The 22,767-nt window shown below is 36.1% G+C and overlaps 1 protein-coding gene across 1 annotated transcript in view; it reads right to left on the bottom strand.

Annotated features, from left to right (window-relative positions):
• Positions 1–19,118: 19,118 nt before the first annotated feature.
• ND-13B (NADH dehydrogenase (ubiquinone) subunit ND-13B) overlaps positions 19,119–22,767 on the bottom strand; it is a 58,763-nt gene continuing 55,114 nt past the window's right edge. Inside the window, exon 5 of the mRNA XM_090387623.1 lies at positions 19,119–19,264. Within this exon, the coding sequence (XP_090243749.1) occupies positions 19,163–19,264 (102 nt within the window). The 3' untranslated portion in view covers positions 19,119–19,162. The remainder of the gene's footprint in view (positions 19,265–22,767) is intronic.

Below are 22,767 nucleotides of genomic sequence, written 5' to 3'. Positions count from 1 at the left end.
GGTTGCCAGGCAGGCACTTTACCTACCCGGCTAGCCCGGTTGGCATCTTTCAGTGATTAAATGTGGGAAATCTTTTTCTGTGTGTGTACAAAAATTATGTCGAGGAAAGGGTCCTACATTACTTCATTTTGTGTTTGAAAAACTTTAGCTCTTACTTGACCATTACGGAAAAAGGATATGTCCAACGTGTGCACTATTCTTTATAGTTTTCATAACTTGAGGCTTACTCTAGACTTAATCATATCTTTTAATTTGATGATTTAATCACTGATGTATTAAAATGTGTGCATGACAATATATCATTATAATTTGAGGTGAGTCCTGCATAAACATTAAGCGTTGTCTGTATATTATTGAATTATAATTTTCTTTAGAATTTGAAGTACTAGCTAAAAAGTAGATTTGTTGCTGCTTTTGAAGTAACTTTATTCTATTATAATTGAATTTTAAGAATTTTTTTATATATAACTTTACTTTTTATATTTATATAATGCTGATAAATATTCATCCTATGCTTGTATAGAAAATGAAAATTGTCTGAAAGTAGTGAGCCAACATGAAGTCCAGTTGGATGTCTTACATTAAATACTGCTTTGGTCTGAACTGGTAGAAAAAGTGGGAAGTATGAACTAACATTAGATAACTGCAGGAAATTTTTATGGGGGCATAATAATTTAATCATAGAATTCATCCAGTAAGCATGTATTTCTTTGTAGTAAAGGATAACATTTACTACAAAAGTAAATATACTGAAAGAGAGAGAGAGAGAGAATGAATGAATGATAAAACAATGTAAATGAAAAACTACTAATTTCATAAAGAATAATTTGCAGAATTTGCTTTTGTATTCCTGTTATATGAGGATCATTCATTGAAGAGTAATATTTGCCAAAAATCTTAGGGAGAAATTTGAAACTAGGCACATTTATTAGAGATTTTTACCGTACTTGACTATCCATAGAGATACTGGGTTGTATCTTTTGGAGTAAAAACACTAACCAGGGAGGTACCTTTTTTGTTACAGATAGAATACAAATTTATAAACTCTGATTATAGCCTCTAAATATATATTAAGTTACGGAAACTGACTCTCAAAAATTATTGCATTATCATCAGCAGGAAAATGTTTGCTGTGCAAAAAGGGCTTTAGGGATGGAATGAAGAAAAAATCTAGAGGCAATTTTGGGAGAATCTGGTGGGTGCAGAAGAATTTCAAAGCCACATTAGCTTGCAGTTGTGGCACTACAGTTCACTGTTTTTCTTTCAGAACATTGCACAAGTGAGGTTAGTGTAAGTGGGTGAAGTTAATGCTGATGACAGAAAACCATATTTACCTTCCCACCAGGTGTCTCCTCCTCTCCTTGACTGCAAATATTTCCACGATTTGGAACATTGCTTATCTTAAATGGTGAATGCAGTTGTTGTGATCTGTAATCATCAATTGAGAAAAGGAGTCGTTGTTGACATCAAAAGTTGCTTCACAATTCTGCCTTTACATCTCCTGGCAAGGATGACCATAGTGCATTGCAAGTTGTCCCATGATAATATAAACACAGCTGTTAATTAGATTGATCCCATTATGCAATGTGTGAATAGTTAGATGTTAGATATGCTTTTCCATGATGGCAATTGTGTACCTTGAAATTTTTACAATCAACATGAATGCATCCACTTTATGTACCATTTTGTGATGATGATGCTCTAGAATCGTTAGTCCTCACTGTATCCACTCCCCTTTAATTGTTTTAGGTTGTTTTTAACCCCTTGGAGAAATAGGAAATGGATAACAAATCTGTACTTAATTCTATCTAGGGTCACATTTCAGTCAGTTTCAGACTAATAAAATGAGAGTTACCAAAATTTGATCTGAATCAGGGTTGGCTCATTGATAATTTTTCATAGGTGTAATTTGTCACAACTTAAATTGTGGACGATTCCTACTCCCTTCTGAACTTAACTATTATGAAAACAGAACTATGCATCTGTATTGAGTAATTAGTCATAGGTAATTAAAAATAATGATCATATTTATATTGTGGAGGTAAAAAAAAAACCTCTGTGAGGTTCTGTTTTTACTCTTAGATTTTGCTTTCAATTAAAATCGAAATTTACATAGTGTACATATGAACATATCTGTAATTAGCTATGACTAACTTGAGACAGAAATGTAGCTCTATTTTTATCACAAAGATCTGATTTGTTTGTTGTTGGACTCAGAACTAACCTCCCACTGCCCATGCCTGTATGATCTCAAGTGGTTGTTGGACAACCAGTAACTGTCATAATGCTCATTATCTCTTTGGTAAAGTGAGGCAATGAATCATCTAGATACAAATACTGAGGCATCCTTACCTCACCAAACCAGATCTTTTACTGAACTACAATCTTACTAAATGTGCATACTAGGGACAAATGTAAATTTTTTTTGGAATAATTAGATGGCATTGATGTACATGGAGAGTAGATCAGAACAGCTTGTTCTAAAAACTACTTTGTATTTTTATGCCAGCAAATATACCCATTCAGTCATGTGAAACAGCATGTAACTTTTGTTAACATTAAAAAAAAAAAAAAAATGGTATATGGAAAAAGTGAACTCCTAGATGGTATATGAACTGAGTAGATGTGAGGTATAATATCGAGCTGACTTTTTTGTGCTTTAATATCTTTATACTTCTGAAAGATGAAACAATAAAATTTTATGCAAAAGCAACATTTTTAAAAGGTGCATTAGCAACAATTGAATATTGTATAGTAGCTTTCATTGTTTTGTAAATATGTACAGTGCTTTTTAACAACTTTAAAGTTTTCTACTGTAATGCATTGTGTATATATGTACTGTACTTATTTAAGTAAACTTCATTTTTATTTATTTATAATACATGTATATAATACATTATATTTGTCTTGCATTGTTTTTTTAAACTGGCTCATTCTCTTAATCAGTAGTGGCCATGTTTCCGCCTCTAAATGAAAGTGTTTGTGCTGCATTTGACAGATGCACAGATTACACTGTTTTGGTTTTTTTGAATTCTGCTTGGAGTATACCAGTGTGTGACCTTTTAATAATAGACTGTATTAATTATTATATGAAATATATTTTTTCAATGAAAACTTTGAAGATTTAAAAATGCTTTTTTGCATGTAATTTTCAATGAAACAAAACAAAATTATTCAAAATTAATAAAAATAAAGTAAACATGAAATTTTACTCACTTCCACTTTCAAATTTCATGTGCTTAACAGAATGCAATTCAAAATTACACATGCACATTACTGCATATTTTTTTGTGTTGAGTATATATTGTTTTTTTATATATATATATTTATTGTTTTATAAATAAAGATATACACACACACTGCAAGAAAAGTGACCCAACTAAAAAAAAAAAACTATTTTTTCAGCAAAACAAGAAAATTTTGTATTGTAGGGATCTGCGTAAGAGCCAAAGTGGCACTTGCAACCTCCAATGGTGACTGTTGAAATTGCATTTTTTTCTTGATTGAAATAATATCACATAGTACTCAAGAATACAAGAATGAAATCAGAGAAAAACAGACAGGATAAAAATAGATAAAAAGAAAATTGAACAAGTAAGTTCATTTGTATACCTTGGAAGCATACAAGAGGATGGCAAAAGCTATTCAGAAATAAAAAGAATTGCAATAGCAAAAGAAACACTTAGGAAAAAGAAATCATTTATTGCAAACAAGATAAAGAAAGTAGAGATCTGTTGAAACCTTACATATGGAGTATACTGCAGTATGGTTGTGAAACCTGGTCAATAATAGCAATAGACTGGAGGACAATTGAAGCATTTTGAGATGTTTTGCTGGAGAACCTTGATGAAAATCAACTGCAAGAGACAAAAAGACAAAGGTCCACAGAGTATCTGAAGAATAAAGAACAATAAAAAGGAAGATGCAGTTCCTAGGACATATCTGGAGACATGATTGGACAGTAAACATACCAGGGCAGCTTGAAGGGAAAAGAAGCAGAGGATGACTAAGAATCCACTATGCTCTGACTCTCAAGAATGAACTACAGTGAGACAAAACAAAAAGCCCAAATTCGGGACGAGTGGACAAAAAAAGATCTCTATGGCATATTTGGGCCAGAACGACATTCCGGTACTTTTTTGTAAATGTCAATAGAAAATCATTAAATTTATACACCTAATATTATGAAACAATGGCATAATCAAAGGGGAGGGAGAAATATCTATTTTACCCATTGCTACTAAAAATATATATTAATAGTAATCTTTAAAATTAATAGATTTTAAAAATTTATTTAAAAACAAAAATATAAATTTCGCAATGAAACTTGAATGTTTGTTACTAAAGTACAATGTGTTAGATAAAGAGATCTAACGAATGATATATACTGTGATGCGAATGATATATACTGTGATGCGTGCAAATGCTGCATTTTGATTCGCCATGAGCTGAATGCTAGAACTGGTTCTATGAACCGTGAGTCTGAAGTCTGGTTCAGTTACTGTACAGTCGATGTGACGTTATCATATAGTCTTCTAGATAACGAGGGTTCCGGTACTATTTTTTTTTATGATGATCATTCCGGGATTATTTTTTTTAGAAATACACCTCTGCTCTATGGCAACAGGGCTTAGCCCTCACAATGATGATGATGATGATACTACTCAAGGTGCACTGAATCTAAAAATGTGTGTGTACTTTTTGAGTTTTGTCACTTCTTGTGGAGAGAGCAATATATATATATAAATAAAATAAATTTTCTGTTTATACTCCGGCACGACAACCAAGTCAGTAGAGTTCACAATAAATCGTCAATACAAATATTTATCGTATTTAGCAGTCACGGGCTTGAACCCCGGTCCATTCAAGGAACGCGTGCTATGCACTCTGGTTCCTGACCACTGGGCTATGTATACATACAAGCAATCCCCAATTCATGTAAGGGTTACATTGGGAAACTTTATACAGGTTGATTTTTATACAAGTCAGAATTTGAACTACATGATAAAATATATCCTGAATAGTGTTAGTAAGTTTAAAATAAGAATAACAAACATTTGAAATATAGTACATATAAATGAAAAATATATGATTTACTGGTGTTTGATCTGACATGCATAGAAAATTATATATATAAGTGGCCTTTTTCCTTTCTTCATATGTATCTCTTGATAACAGGCCAATACAGCCACTCCCCGACTTACATAAGGGTTGCGTCTCACAGAACTATGTAAGTCAGAATTTCCCATATGCTTGTGCAACACTTGCAACTGTGCTGGCTGAATTGATTGAATCAAAAGAACGTTTGACGAAAATGTAAATAGAATTATTTATTATATTTCAATTTTTTTATCTCATGTGCAAGAAAAATTACAAAAGTGTGCAATTTAAAAAATTACAAAAAAAAACAGGCATAACGTCAGTAAGTTTTACCTCTCGAGCATCATTTCCAGAATCGACATCTTCAGCTGATAAGTACACCGCTGCAGAGGTTGAGGGCTGTGGAGATTAGGAGGGATCAGCTGCTCAACCTTACAAAAGAACATACTAATGGATGGTGCCTTTTTCCTTTTCATCGTAGATTTCCTTGTGGCAAGCAAGCATATCATTCACCCCTCTGTTAACTTTTAAGAATCGTTCGCTGTCAGGATCCATCTCAAACCTAGTCATTGCTGATGCAATTTCACGAAATGCCATTGCCATCTCTGGTGATGAAGCCTCTCGGCTCCTCATTTGGTTCATCTTAAGTTTCGTCAGCATTTTCTTTCACTATCACTGTCTGCAAATCAATTATAGTTCTTTGTTATATAATTCCTTCTATTAACTTCTCCGCATCTTTGGCATCAGCCTCCAACTGAAGTAGCTCTGCAACCTTTACAATCTTATCTGTAACCTCTTCATATGATTCATTTTTTTTTTTTTTTTTTATAAATCCTTCGAAGCCTTTTACATGCCATGGGCATATTTTCTTCCATGCGCCATTTAAACAACTTTTAGTAATTTCTGCCTGGGAATTATTAATGAGTAAGATGGTAGTAATTATTGTAAAAGATTTCCAAAAGGCGTTTAAGGTTAAATTTTCCTCACTGTCTACTGCAGGCAATGCCTGAGCAAATGTGCGTAAATAGTATGCTTTTAAATACGAAATAACACCCTGGTTGGATGAGTGAAGTTGTTTGGCGGTAGAAATAGGACAAGTTCGAATTGAAATCATCTAGATGTCTACGTAGGATGTCCAGGAGCATTATCTATCTAATAGAAGCAAAATCTTGAAAGAAACAACGCCTTTACAATATTTTTCAACCTCAGGAATGAAGCAGCATTAAACCAATCCTCAAAGAGGGATATTGTTATCCATGTTCTCTGGTTTGATCGGAAATGCACGGGTAGCGTGGCTTTATTGGTGCCCTTAAATGCACAAGGATGTCCAGGATGGTACACAAGCAGTGGTATCAATCTGTAATCTCTTGTTGCATTAATCCCAAGGAAGAGTGTAGCCCTATCTTCTGAAGCCTTGAAACCTGGCATGGTCTTTTCCTCTTTGGAAATGTATGTTCGATTGTGCATTTTTTTTTTTTTTTTTTTTTTTTCCAATACAGAGCAGTGTCGTCAAGGTTAAAAATTTGCTGCATTGAATAGCTGCCTTCAATAATTTTTTTCAATACTTCACAAAGTTTTTCTGCAACTGTAGGATCTGCACTGGTGACTTCACCACATACTTTAACGATGTGGAAACCAGCACGATGCTTGAACCTATTAAACCACCCGTTGCTTGGCGTTCACCGTACTTATCTTTAATATCTTCATAAATATTTGTTGCTTTTGCTTGAAAGTTCATTAGACTCGGGCACTTGCTTCTGAATCTGTTTTTCCATCCATGTTATTAATATTTTTTCAGTCTTCAAAATAGCACCTGAACGCTGTTTTGTGATCACTGTTGATTTTAAATGCATTGATCATTTAACATATTCTTTTATACGCGCACTGTCCGTTAAAACAGTATTCACTGTTGAAGCAGCGAGACCTAGTTCCGTTCAATAGGTGACAAACTTTGTCCTGGTTCATAATTCTTAATTAATCATATTATTATTAGCCGTATGGTGCAAAGAAGCCTGAGGCTTATGCTACATTAGCCAAAAAAAAATTCGCGAGTATTCATTTGTAAATCGATTTTGTTTCGTTTCCTAGCACTTGCACTTTCCCTTAATCATTGTAATGCGTAAATAGGAATGAAAACTTTTTGACAATTTTTTTTTTTTATATATGATTGAAGACCATGGAAGGGGAAACTCATTTCACCGTAATAACGTAAAAACCTACACAATTGCAGTTATCAGTATTATCGCAAATGCAATAAGACCAAGCTTACTACCTGTTTATAATTAGATGCATTAACAGAAAAGCCCAATAAACTGGAAAGTGTAAATTGTTTTTAAAGTGTTTGGTCATGACCTCCAGAAACGTGCTTTAGAAAAATATCACAAAGGCGTTCAAAATTGATTCTTGTAACGGGAATATATAATAATGATGACAGGATAGTGCAATTTCCATTATAAATATGACCTTTTAGAGAGAGATAAAAAGCTTAGTAATACGGCGAAATTTTCAACTTCCAAGGACTTGGACCGAATTAAAAAAAAAAAAAAAAACGATATTTTCACAATACCTCCATTAATCCCAGGGGCTCACATCTGGTGAGTATAGACTTGGCACACCCAGCACCTGACTCCTGGATATCAATCATTCTTCTCTTTCTTGATGATTCCCTTCTACTTCTGACTCTTCATCTCTTAGGGTAACTCGGAAATTTTTTTTAGCTGGTGCAGCATAAGCCTCAGGCTTCCTTGCATTATATGGCTAGTAATAATAAAAATAATTTATTTCTACAGCTGCAAAATACGTTTCCATATTTTTTTTTTCAGTTTGCGCCGGCAGGCAAAAAACTTACATGAATTCGAATTTGTGCTAGTCTAGTATTACCTATTTTTTTTTTTTTTTTTATATATAAAAACCCCAAACACGAGAGATGTTTGAACCTATAGTACTTAGTACCGTGCTTGGGTTGCAGGATGAGAAGATGAAAGAAGATATTTGTTGACATTAGACTTGAACTTCTGTAGACTAATTTTCAGGAAATACGTATGAAGGAAGGTTGTTCCAGAAAACGGCATTTGAATGAATAAACGAGGAAGATGAAAAGTTGGTTCTGTGAGTTTGAAGTTGGACAGTAAACGGATGTTGGTGGTTGGCGGCACGTGTTCGGCCTGTTTTCAAAGAGCAGGAATTATAGAAGCCAATTCAGAAGAACAGTGCCCATGGAAGTATTTGTAGAAGAGGCATGCAGCAGAAATTAAAAAAAATAATTTTCTGTTTATACTCCGGGACGACCAAACGGTCAGAGGAGTTTACAAGAAACAGCACCGTATTCAGCAGTCACGGGCTTGAAGCCCGGTCACTCAAGGCACGTGTACTTATGCACCCGTGCGCCAGACCACTAGGCTACGGCGGCCTTTAAACAGTACGTCTATGAGACTGAGTGGAGAGACTCTATTAGAGATGACTTATTAATTAACCTAACTACCCTCTCCTGAATGGAATCTAGAAGCCTGAGAGAGGTTTTGGGGGCACCGCCCCAGATGGAATAATATTCCATGGTAGGGCGGATTTGCGATTTGTACAGAGTGAATAATGCCGGCTACAGAGAAAGTAATGCCGAGAGCGAAAGAGAAAACTAAGTTTTTTAAATGCAGAGGAAGCAATATTTGTAATGTGCTTGTGCTATGAGAGATTAGAAGTCAGGGTAAGCCCCAAAAGAGATATATGAACTTGCCTAGAAATTGGAGTGTCACCAAAGATAAGCATCGGAGCAGAATAATCCTTTTTTTTTTTTAGAAGGATTGAAATCAACTAAGTTGTCTTTGCCCCACTGGAGAATTACCTGCAGATGGGCATTTAAGGAATTGGTAGTGGATATTCGAGAAGTTGAAACTAATTGAACAGGGCAAGGTTTCTCAAACGTGAAAGTAGAATGCAATGTGCTATCATCGGCAAAACTAAGAATAGGATTACCAGTCAATGGAAGAAGGTCATTAATATACAAGAGGAAAAGCATGGGGGAAAGAACAACCTTGGAGGACACCAGCATTAGTGGAGAAGTTAGAAGACAGAGAGCCACATACCATCACCCTCAGTGAGCGATCAGAGAGACAACTAAATAACCAATTTCAAAAAATGGTTGACAAATCATAAGATGGAAGCTTGTTTAGACCTTTAAGCCAAACACGATCAAAATCATTTGAGATGTCAAGGGCAACTGCTTGTGTTTCACCAAACTTTTCCATTGAATTTGTCTATAAATGGGTAATATAAACCAGAAAATCACCAGTGGATCGAAACTGACAGAATCCATACTGGCGATCGTTGATCAGATGGAAGGATTCTAGAAAGTTTGAGTTGGCGGTCAAATTGATTTCTCCATTACTTTAGAAAGAGTAGAAGTAATGACAATGGGACGATAATTGGATGGGAGGGATTTGTCACCCTTTTTAGGAACTGGCTGGATATGAGCAAATTTCCAAGCAGAAGGAAAAAACACCTTTGGAACAAAAAAGTGAAAAAAGGCAACAAGGAACAGGAGCCCAAGTTTTGAGCACAAGTGGAGATATACCATCAGGACGTGGAGATTTCTTAACATCATGATTCGTCAGAATCCTTCTGATATCCTTTTTACGGAAGACCACAGGAGGCATTGAATGGAGCGTATTCGGAATGGTGTGAGGTGTTTTACCAAGACCATTAATACACGAGTTGGAAGAAAAATGGGATGCTAGCAGGTCAGCTTTATCCTTGGCTGAAGTGACAATATAACCATCTGATTTTGACAGAGGTGAAAGCAGAGATGGGCAAAAGTTGCGGCCAATAGCTTTGGCAAGAGACCAGAATGCTCGGCCATTTCTACTCATAGTCTGTTTAAACTCTAGTTTGGACTGATTAATAATTGCTTTACAATTGTTGCAAGCTTTGGTGTAGGCAGAAAATGAAACTGAAGAATTAGAAACAAGCCAATTACGATATGCAACATTCTTCTCTCGAACAGCCTTAGCACATTTATTGGAAAACCAAGGTTTAGATAAAGGATGAGATTTTAAAGTGGAGTGTGGGATAAAGGATTCCATTCCTGCAAGAATTTCACTGACACTGAGCAAACGTTGACATCAGAAGTTTTGAAGCAGTAATCCGACTAAGGAAAAGAAATCTCGCATGTCACCCCATTTTGCATTCTTGTAATGCCAAATAACACGAGGTTGGGAATAGCCATGAGATAAAGGCGCTATTGGAGAAGAGACGATCACTAAGTTGTGATTTGTGGTGCCTAAAGGACCACTCACTTCGACAGTGTACTTAGAAGGGTTGTTTGTGAGAAAAAGAGCAAGCGTGTTGTAGTACTGAAGCTAGAGCTTTTGCCGCCCGGGGCAGTCCCTGAATTTTCCGCCCCTCTCAATACACACCAAAACTACTACAAAAAATCAAAACGACCTATAGGGAAATAAATTAAAACACTATGTTTATTTTTGAAGTAAAACTTTAATTCCAACATTCTAAAATGTTATTTTTCTTGCTTTCTCTGCTGCTGAGACGCAGTTGCCTCGGTATAAAAAATAAAGCATTCGCTGTGCCATGCGTTTTATTGTTTTATTTTTAAGAATTTGAATTATAGTATGATATGGAAATGTAACGGTTTTGTTTTATTTATTTTATTTGTAAGTACTGTATAGTTGTTTAAAAACTAATTATTAATTACGTAATAAAAATTACTAAGTTAACACAAATAAAAGAATCGTCGAAAAATAAAATTGTCTCTCACATGAAAAGTGCCGCCCAGGCGGACCGCCCCCCCACCCAGCTATGCCACTGGCGTGTTGGCTGTATGGTTAGGATTGTCCAGTATTTTGGTAGGTAAATGATCAATCTGTTCAAGGAATTTGTAATTACAAACGCCTCAGCAGCTTCACCAGCTGGGGATGCATAGCTAGAAAACGAAAGCTAGCCGGGGTTGTGAACATTAAAATCACTAAGGAAAATTACCTCACTGTTAAAAAAGTTGGACTGGAGAAAGTAAAGTTGTAAAGAGAGGAAGTCAAAGAGCTCCAAGTGATTAGTGGAGTTGGGAGAATAGAAGAGAACAGATGAATTTGACGGAATTAGGTAGAGAGATTTTAAGCCAGAGAAGATCGAAAAGAACAGATTCCAGATTAACAAGTCTTTGACAGAGAACATCGGAACGGACATATGCACAAGAACCACCTTTGAGGCGAAAGGAATCATACAGCGAATAATCTGGGCAACTGAGATGAGCAGTGGTTGAATCCCGGGATAACTGAGATTTTGTCAATAAAAGTACATGGAGTTTGGCAGATTGCAAGTGGAAATGGACATCGTTAAGATTAGAACTGAGACCACGTATATTTGTGAAATGAACTAGGAAGTATTTGGGAGGTTTAGACCTTTTCGCAGATAAGCTTACTCTTTAGTGTGACAATTCATGGTGTATCCAATAGTAAGAAAAAGTGAGGGGGGGGGGGGACATTAATGCTGTATGCAGTAATGAAGTTTTTGGATATAGTGTACACATGGTAAGAATATATCCAGATCCTTGAAATAGCATGGCCTCAACAATGCCTCCCGCACACATACTACTCGGACTCCTTCCAGTCAGTCTGGCAGAGGAGAGGTAGCAAGATTACGCACCAGCTGCTCCGGAAGCCTCCTAAAGAGTTGCCAATGGGTTCGGTCCGGTGTACTGCCTAGCGTCGCCCTGTGAACATCGTTTTAAAGCTGTTCCATCGAAATGTAAAGAAGTTTGGATCTCGCCATGATGCTGATGCTTTTGCAATTACTAATGACTTTGCACAGATTGTTCATTTACCTACCAGAATACACGACAATCCTAACAATACAGCCAACATGCTTGATCTTTTTCTCACAAACAACCCTTCTAAGTACATGGTCGAGGTGAGTGGTCCTTTAGGCACCTCAGATCACAACTTGGCGATTCTCTTCTCCAATGGAGCATTTATCTCATGGCTATTCCCAACCTCGAGTTGTTGGCATTATAAGAACGCAAAATGGAATGACCTGCGAGATTTCTTTTCTTCTTTTCCTTGGTCGGATTACTGTTTCAAAACTTCTGATGTCAGCATTTGCTCAGATCGTGTCAGTGAAATTATTCTTGTAGGTATGGAATCCTTTATTCCACACTCCACTTTAAAATCTCGTCCTTTTTCTAAACCTTGGCTTTCCAATAAATGTGCTAAGGCTGTTCAAGAGAAGAATGTTGCATATCGTAATTGGCTCGTTTCTGATTCTTCAGTTTCATTTTCTGCCTAAACCAAGGTTCACAACAATTGTAATGCAGTTATTAATCAATCCAAACTAGATTTTAAACAGACTAAGAGCAGAAAAATTGCTTCTTGCCCTAATGATAGCAGAGCATTCTGGTCTCTTGCCAAAGCTATTGGTCGCAACTTTTATTATTATTATTAGCCATATGGTACAAGGAATCCTGAGGCTTATGCTGCACCAGCCAAAAAAATAAATAAAAAATCCCAGAGTTACCCTGAGAGAAAGAAGTACAAGGGAATCACCAAGAAAGAGAAGGATGATGATATCTAGCTCAGGATCCTGTGTTTTCCAACCCTATACTCACCAGATGTGAGCCCCCTGGCTGAATGAAAGAGGTTGTATTAACCCAGAACAACTGTGGCAGTAGAAACATAACTTCAACTCTTGGATAACTTAAATCTTTTGGACGGCCTGGTGTGCTATCCAATAGTGATAAAACCTTTTGCCCATCTCTGCTCCCATCTGTCAAAACCAGATGGTTCTGTTGTCACTTCAGTCAAGGATAAAGCTGATCTTCTAGCATCCCATTTTTCTTCCAACTCATGTATTAATTAATGATCTTGGTAAAACACCTACCACTGTTCCAAAGATGCTTCATTCAATACCTTCTGTTGTCTTCCATTGAAAGGATGTTAGGATTTTGACAAATCTTGATGCTAAGAAAGCTGCAGGTCCTGATGGTATTTCTCCACTTGTTCTCAAAACCTGCACTCCTGAACTTTTTCAGGAGCGCAGGTTTTGCGTTTTCCTTCTGCTTGGAAATTTGTTGATATCCAGCCAGTTCCTAAAAAGGGTGACAAATCCCTGCCATCCAATTATCATCCCATTGCCTTTACTTCTACTCTTTCTAAAGTAATGGAAAAATCAATTAACCGCCAATTCTTAAACTACCTTGAAACCTTCCGTCCAATCAACGATCACCAGTATGGATTTCATCAGTGTCAGTCCACTGGTGATATTCTGGCTTATGTTCTCCATTTATGAACAAATTCAATGGAAAAGTAGGGTGAAACACAAGCAGTTGCTCTTGACATCTCAAATGCTTTCGATTGTGTTTGTCATAAGGGTCTTCTAAACAAGCTTCCATCTTATGGTTTGCCAACTATTTTTGTAATTGATTGTCTAGTTTTCTCTCTGATCGCTCACTGAGAGTGATGGTAAGTGGCTCTGTCTTCTAACTTCTCCACTAACGCTGGTGTCCCCCCAAGGGTGTTCTTTCCCCCACTCTTTCCCTCTTGTATATTAATGACCTTTTCCCATTGACTGGTAATCCTATTCATAGTTTTGCCGATGACAGCAGATTGCATTCCAATTTCCAGTTTGAGAAACCTTGCCCTGCTCAATCAGCTTCAACTTCTTGAATATCTGCTACAAATTCCTTAAATGCTGATCTGCAGGTAATTCTCCAGTGGGGCAAATACGACTTAGTTCATTTCAATCCTTCTGAAACTCAGTCTTGTCTTATATCTTGCAAAAAGGATTCTCCTGCTCCAATGCTTAATTTTTGGTGACACTCAAATTTCTAGGCAAGATGATATATCTCTTTTGGGGATTACTCTGACTACTAATCTCTCTTGGCACAAGCACATTACAAATATTGCTTCCTCTACATCTAAAAAAATTGTTTTTCTCCTTACTGTCAGCATTACTTTTCTTCGAAACAGCTGTTCACTCTGCACAAATTGTGAAAAACACCCTATCATGGAACATTGTTTCCACATCTGGGATGGTGCCCCCAAAACCTCTCTCAGGCTTCTAGATTCCATTCAGAAGAGGGTAGTTAGGTTAATGAATGACTCATCTCTGACAGTCTCTCCACTCACTGTCTCATAGATGTACTGTGTCTGGTGCATGTCTTTTCTACAGATACTTCCATGGGCACTGTTCTTCTGAATTGGCTTCTATAATTTCACATGCTCTCTTTCAAAACAGTCCAAACACGTGCCACTGTCACCAGCCAACATCCATTTACTGTCCAACTTCAACCTCACAGAATCAACTTTTCATCTTTCTCGTTTATTCATTGAACTGCCATTTCATTTTCATTTTCTTTCATTTTCTCAACCTCTAACCGAAGCACTGTGCTAAGTACTACAGGTTCTAAACCTCTGGTGTTTGGGGTTTTCATAAAAAAAAACAAAAAAAAAAAAAAAACAGACTAGTCTGGGAATATTATTACTGCACCTTTTATCATTTAATTTATTAACAAAATTGAAATTTTATATTTGGTAGTCATCTAATGTCAATATATGGTTATAAAGAATTAGAACAAATAAATATTTAGAAATATTTATAGACAATGTTTAAATTTTTAGACCTTCATTCTTCAAAAGTTTGCTCCAGGTTGTGTATTTGTTGTTTAGAAACTCACTTTCAAAAGGTTTAAAAATATAAGGTTTCCATAAATACAGTTATTTTAAATATCAACTGAATTCTAGAAGAGAAAATAACAAAATTTAACTTTTTGTTAACAACAGGAATTAACTGTTACTGTTTACAAGTAAGAGTTTAATTTCTGTGGTTTTCTCTGTTTTTAGTCATATACATGCAACCAGTCTTTAATTTAACTACTGCAGTGTATGGACTACATATCTTGGCTAATGTAGTCTTTATTTATTTATTTTTTTTCTGAACAGTTGTAGAAATGTCAATTTTTTTGAATATATTGGTTTATCATCTATCATCATTCCACAGGTCAACGTAAGAAGCATCTCCACCATATCCTGTCTACGAAATTCTCTCTACTGATTTTGCTCCAGTTTCCTCCTCTCTTAATAACAGTCTCAGTTTTTGTCATGTCTTTTCACCTCATTCTTGGTCTTTTATTCTTTAATTGCAATTCAAACATTCTTGGGAACAGTTTTGTTCATCCTCTTGACTTGTCTGAACCATTTCAAGCAGAACCTTTCAATCCTACTCTGGAGTCTCTCTACATGAATTTTCTCCCTAATCATATTATTCCTAATTTTATCAAGTCGTCTTTCCAGCTATGTTCTTCACAAACCTCATTTCTACATTCATCCTTTTCCCTCACAGTCCAAGTTTCAGATGTAAATGTCACAATTGGTACATAGTAGGTCTGGTATATAGCCTTCCTACAATGGTATGTTCCTATTACAGATCAGATCTCATCTGTAGCCGACCGGGCAAAGTGCCTGCCTGGCAACCCAAAGGTCGCGGGTTCGATTCCCGCCTCGGGCTTGGATCAAAGTACTGCAAAAACCTTGGGAGGTGCATTATGGCCACAGAAGCCTATGCGCCAACAACTACAAAAAAAAAAAAAAAGAAAATCTCATCTGTCTACAGAAATTCCTGCCAGCTTATATCCTTCTGATTATTTCTTCATCTATCACTCCAGTCTTTGTGATGGTACTTCCTAGATACTTGAAGTTGTGAATCATTTTCAGTGCTTTCCCCTTCCATTGCAATGTATTAGTCAGGCTTACCACTCCTCTTTAGAACCATTACTGCTCTTCTCCTGACTGAAAAACCAGCCCAAATTCTTTGGGCTAACTAGTCCATGCATCAACTTGCCATTGCACTCATTCCCTGTTTTCTCTCCCCATATACACTGGTTATCTGCAAAGAGTATCACTTTCATCTGATTTTGTCCAAGTTCTGCGACTCTACTTTGCACATCATTCATGGAAACCTATGATAGATATAAGCTGGTCTGTAACCAAGTCACAAAGGAGATTACGCAGGCAAAGGTAGATTATGAGAAATCCTTGGCAAAGGATGCAAAGAAAAACAGAAAAGAGTTCTTTACCTATGTAAACTCAAGAAGGAAAGGGATGAATCAGATTGGTCCACTGGATATTGATGGTTCAACAGTTGATCCTGCTCAGGTGGCTAACAAACTAAATGAGTATTTTGCATCTACATTCACACGAGGAGTTATTCAAAAAGGGGAATGCCGCAGGTGAAGTAAACACTGGCAGTGAGCTAGATGATTTTGTAATAACTGAGAGGAAAGTGGAGGATAAATTGTTGAGGATAAACATTAAAAAGGCACCTGGGGTGGATGGGATCTATCCAATTATATTAAAGGAGGCACCAAAGGAAGTAAGCAAACCCCTAGCCATAATTATGAGAGCTGCTTTGGACTCAGGGGAGGTACCCATAGACTGGAGATGTGCAAATGTAACCCCAATTCACAAAGGAGGATCAAAGGTTGACAAGAAATTATAGACCTGTGAGATTAACTTCTGTTCCAGGAAAATTAATGGAGGCACTGGTTAAAGAAGCACTGCAGGATCATCTAGACAAGACTTCAGTTACAGCACGGACACAGCACGGTTTTGTTAAGGGGAAGTCTTGCCTGACCAATTTGATTGGATACTATGATGCAGTCACAAAAGAATTGGTTGCAGGGAATAACTTTGATATTATATACTTGGATCTTAGAAAGGCTTTTGATACTGTTGCACATGGAAGACTGGTGCACAAATTGGAGCAGCGTGGCATTGGTGGCAAATTGCTGCTATGGATAAAGGGATGGTTGAGTGGCAGAAGACAGAGAGTGGTAATCAATGGACACTGCTCAATGTGGACTAATGTTATTAGTGGAGTTCCTCAGGGTTCAGTGTTGGGTCCATTGTTGTTTTCTGTATTTATAAATGATATTGATGATGGTATATCAAGCTTAATGTCCAAGTTTCCAGACGATACAAAGGTTGGCAGGGTTGTTAAGGACACTACTGACGCTATGCTGCTGCAACAGGATCTGGAAAGGTTGAGAGGTGGCAAATGAAGTTTAACATTGACAAATGTAAAGCACTACATATGGGAAACAGTAACCCCAGAGCAACGTATCAACTCTGTGGTACTACACTGACAGTGGTAGAGAATGAAAAGGACCTGGTGGTAATTGTGCAGGCAGATATGAAGTTCTCTGAGCAGTGCAGACATGCTGCAGGAGTAGCTCATGGTGTCTTGTCAATGATATACAGGAATTTTTTTAGCAGCGATAAGGTGGTGATTATTCCCTTGTATAAGGCAATGGTCAAGCCACACCTTGAGTACTGTATACAGGTCTGGAGGCCTCATTTCAAGAAGGATGTAGAGCTGCTGGAATGAGTACAGATAAGGGCAACAAGATTAGTGAATGGAACAAAGGGTTGCTCTTACAAAGAAAGGCTAAAGTTTTGCAAATTACAATGTCTGGAGACTAGCCACTGGCGAGGTGATCTGATAGAGGTGTATAAGTTCTTGAATGGTTTGAGCATGCTCAATGCCGATGGGATTCTTTCTCTTGCTCAGAATAATCACCTGAGAGGGCATAAATTCAAATTGAGGAAAGACAGATGTAGGATAGATGTGCGGAAATTTGCCTTTAGCCACGGGTAGTTGGTTGGTGGAACAGACTTTCATCACTTGTTGTGGAAGTTGATAGCCTAAACAAATTTAAGGCTCAGCTGGACAGGTATTTTGAACAAATGGAGGGGTGAAATGGAAGTTGTTTTTTTTTTTTTTTTTGGCTGATGCTGGATAAGCTTGCTTTCTTGCATCATATGCCTCTACTAATGCTAATAACAGCTACGAATAGTAGTGGTGACAGGATGCCCCCTTGTCTCAAATCTGAAGTTATTTCAAAGCTCTCTGTTAATCCAAACACTGTTCCTAATTTGTGTTGGTGTAGGTATTGCAGTTTGTAACTCCCAAAAAAGAAATTAATGGATTGAACTGGGAAACCAAGAAATAGGTATTCTCCTTCTACCCATCAACCTTAGTGGAAGCTGAGCATGCAAAACACAGGTGTTCTCAAGTTTTGCTAGACAATGTCACAACTCTTAAATTGAACAATACCAATTGACAGTAATATTTTACATGGTGAACAATGAATACACTTTTGGATTTTTTCCCTCTGCAAAAAACAATATAGTCCTATCATAGCTGCAAGTGTACCCCATACATTCACTTTAGCTATTTAGTGTAGAGAAAAGTTCATTTTGTTGAATGGACTAAATCCTCCCAAAATTCTGTTTGAAACTAGTTAGAACTATTGCTTTATTACGCCTGCTGTAAAAAATACATCTATGAAAGTATTGCCACCAGAGGAGTGCAAGACTATTTTTACAAAACTGAAATATGTTAATTTTCATTGTAAGTGAATGTTGTCATTTAGTTATGAAATGGTCATAGCAAAAATGAGTTGGGGTGAAGCATCTTCTTCAATTACTCTTGCATTGATTAAGAAATTTACCATACTATTAAAAATCAACCCATAATAAATAAAGGAAAGGAATTTTATGAAAAACTTTTTTTTTCGATATATTATATTCATCATAGTATTTCTTAATAATATATAGCCTGTAGAAGCAAATACTACAGAAAACTTTTATGTCAATGGAGTCTGTAATCTTGGGAATGGTTATGGACAGTTTGAGTATTGCAGTGGCCTTACTAAGTGCTTTTTTGTTTCATATGTTAATTTGTGTGCAATTATTTTCTACTCTCATGGGTTAATTGGAATTTATTTAAATAACCTTTATTTCTGTGTTAATGCTCAGTACTACAATCACAGCACTTTAATTCTATGTTCTATCTTTCTTGCTCTATTATGCTTTTCTATTTATTATTCACAATATTACAAGTCAAATTATACTTTTTTTCTATACATTTTTCATTAAAGACATATATGCATCTTTTGTATTTTAAACACAAGTTATGCATTAATAAGTATCAATATAATTCATATTTTTGTCTATAAAGTGCAGAAAAAAGTTCATTTGTATCAGAGACTGAATTATTTTTCATTTCAAATGGGCCACTTCCACTGTTTTTCTGGAGGGGGATTGTCTAGTGGTTCCCAGGGTTTCCACACCAACATCCTTCTTGATAAATTCAGTTCATTTTCAGCCTATTTAAAATATTTTCAGATGTTAATAAAATGAGAGAACAGCACAATATATTAAAAAAAAAAAATTAAATATATATCTTTATATAAAGTTTAGTGGTATATAGAATTTACTTTAATTTCTGTATTTATGATTTAGCTTCTCAAAAGAGATTGTGTACCCACTACCTAACAGTTCTCTTTTTTAAGGGGAGATTGCAAATGTATGAAACATTATTGCTTTTAAGTGAACAGTATTCACAAAAGGGTTATTTATTTAATTTACTAAATATTGATAGTGTGTTAGGAGACTTTGGTCACAGTTACATCTTTGAGTAGTCCTCAGTTTATGTAATTTGTTTTTAAGTAGTAATAGGATAGCTGTTCAAAATGTCTATTGAATGACTGAAAACAGTTATTCCATGTTTTTTTTTTTTTTTTTTTTTGACAGCTGTAGAAATCTGCTTTTTCCAGCCATGTTATTTTTAATACTAAAGAAAATATAGCTTTTAATAAAATTTTCATTTCAATGTTTTAACATAGTTTCACCTTCCCCCAACTGCACTGCATTTTTTTTCTTCCATAAAAAATCCCATTCTTTGCAAACCAGGCTCTCATAGTACATGTTTAAGTGAATTCAATAAAGAATTCAATAGAGGATTTCAAACTCTGTGTTTACAATGGAACACACTGTACAGTGGACTATGTTGTGAAGCAAGACTGGTTAATCCATTAGTGAATAATAAATTACATTAGTAACCATAAAATGGAAAAATTTTACAAAACAATCAAACATTTCAAAACAAACAGCTATTTTGGTTTAGTTCTCTTCAAAATCTAAAAACCAAAGTCCTGTTTCGTTTTTGGAACTGATGTCTATATGAATACTGATTACCTGAATGCAATCTGGCCATTCAGGCTGACACTTGTAGTGAATCATTTATCCTCTTTGTAAGTCAAGTTTGAAAATATATACAAAGTTCTACATTTGCTTGAATTATGCTTTCAAAAATGAAATGTATGCTCACTGTGTTTTCTGAAAATCCTTTACCCACATATCCCAAAGCTCTCCAAGCTTTTTTTTTTTAAATGTATTATAACAACAACAGTGTTCTAAGTATAGCTTCTTGTTGTAAACTACAATTTGTGCTTAACAAGTTAGGTAATGCATAAATTTCATTACATTTTAGGCATGTTCAGTTATAAAGTTGCTTAGGGTTATAAACACTTCATGTGGTGGGATGTGAGTATAGAAATACTTCAAGTTCATGGGGGAAATTGGTAATATGTCTTGAAAAGAATCAGGGCAGCTATTTCAAATTTACAGTGTGGGGTAGTCAAGTGTACTGATATAGTAAAGTGTACTTTACTATCTCAGGGAACAGCAAACTATGAACTGAAAATTTGTCAAGTCAGCTGTTCCTGAGTGTTAGTGACATGGTGGAAAGAAGCAAAACTTATATAGCACCCATAAAAAAAAACAAAAATCTCTCCCACAATACTAAGGAAAAGTTATTCCAACAATAAATTACATTTGTCTGAATGCACATTTTTGTATATCTAATCTAGAACTATCTTTTTACAATTTAAATTAAGTCCCTGTATAAACCACTTGAGGAGGAGTGAACATGCTATCGGCATTTAGTTTATTTAACTCTTATAGTAAGCATTATATATTTGAGTTAGGTCACTACGTAGATGTTTAATTTCCAGACATGGCATTTTGCAGAATGTCTTTTCTTAATAAAAATATCCTTTTGTGCCATTCAGAGAGATCATTCAAAATATCACTAGCTGTGTTCTCTAGCTGTAACCTTGAGTCCCCATACACCAGGGGTCAGCAACCTATGGCCCGAGAGCTGTATGCAGCTCTTTAAACTTTTAGTCCACATGTACAACAAGCAACGTATTTCTGCGAGCAAATATTTTCAAATATGAACTATATTAAAAATAAATCAAGAAACCGTTCTGAAAAATGAGTCTCGGTATGTTTAAAGATGAAAATTATGGCATACTCGCCTGATGTTGAGAAACTTGCTCAAGAAGTTCAGCAGCAAAAGTCACATTAATTCGTACCTATTTGGATTTTACACTTTTTCAGTAAATAATATTTCAAAAAAAAAATATTTTTTTAATAAAACACCTTCCCACTCTACTCTATTTCTTAAACCCACCCCCAGCTTGAGCTGAGGTGTGGCTCTTCGGACTTTTTTTTTTTTTTTTTTTTAATTAGGTCAAAAATGGCTCTTCACTCAAAAAAAGCTGCAGACCCCTGCCATATACAATAATGGCAAGATCATCTACATAGGCAAATTTGGTGGTATTTGGATGTTGTTTTGCCAGCCATTTGTCAAAAACTGCATTCCAGGAAAGCGGCACATAGATTGAGCATCACATAGTTATTGGCCTGGAGATTTCATTTGTGGCAGTTTTAACAACAAGCCTTCTGTTGTCAAGGGTCAATTGATATATGGGATCTGACACTCTGGCCTCTTCAGAAACTCTCCCATAAAAGGGGTATCAAGAGCCCCTTTGGAGTTCACAAAGAGACATGGCATATTTCCTGTCAGTAATACTAGAAATCACTGCACAGGTTTATGCAGTGATTTCTAGATTGGTATACAGTCACAAATCTGGCTGCAATAAGCTTCTCCAGCATTTTCCCAATAATAGGGAGGAGAACTATCAGCCTATAGGTTGTCTTGCAGGTTTGCTAGGTTTGTCTGGATTTTTTAGGATGACTTTGATCTGTGCTATTTTCCACAAGGAGGTGAACACTCCATCACAAAGGCATAAGTTGAAAAGAATGATTATTATTTTGGGAGAGATGACCCAGAGCCATTTGATAATATCAGCCTTCCTCCATGAGATCAGGTCCAGGACATTTCCCGAATCTGGTTGTTTTCACTGGAATATCAATTTCCTCCCTTAGACGTGGTTCCTCTCATATGGATTTCCTTGATCTGTTAGGTGATCTAGATGCATGATAGTTTGTAGGTTAGTCTCCTGCTGGGATAAGATCTGATGTATGATGACATCCAGTATATTGTTGACAGCTTGTGACTATGTTCGGCTCAGGATGATTCTGGTTGTGGAGTTGGTGTCACCTATGATAAATTTATCCATGACAAGCATGTAGATAAGCCCCCAAGGATCCTCGTTACCAGTCCTACCGACAACAGTTTCCCTTTTCTCTTGGTATATCATTCTATGAAAGACCTGCCTTGATTCTTTGTAGCCTTCCTGGATTCTGAATATTTCATCATGTGGTCTGCGATTTCTCTTGTTGTTTTGGTACTGCTTTCTGGAGGTCCTCATATGATTTCTAAGTTGAGTGAGATCATTGGTTCACCGGGGGACATTAAGAAATCTGCATTTCTTTCTGAGAATGAAAGCTTCGAAGCAGAGAGTATGAGTTTTTGGAATTCCAATGCTTGTTCTTCGATAAAAGGCTTTTTAACATGTTAAGGTTGTCTGGAGTAGCAAAAGGTTCTGATGTGGGGTTCATAGATATCCCAATTTGCAGG

The sequence above is a fragment of the Mastigoproctus giganteus genome, chromosome 13 (genome assembly GCF_048544385.1).
Source record: "Mastigoproctus giganteus isolate SK-2022 chromosome 13, ASM4854438v1, whole genome shotgun sequence".
Lineage (NCBI taxonomy): Eukaryota > Metazoa > Arthropoda > Arachnida > Uropygi > Thelyphonidae > Mastigoproctus > Mastigoproctus giganteus.
The sequence above is the reverse complement of the archived record's forward strand: the minus strand, read 5'-3'. Positions and strand labels throughout refer to the sequence as shown.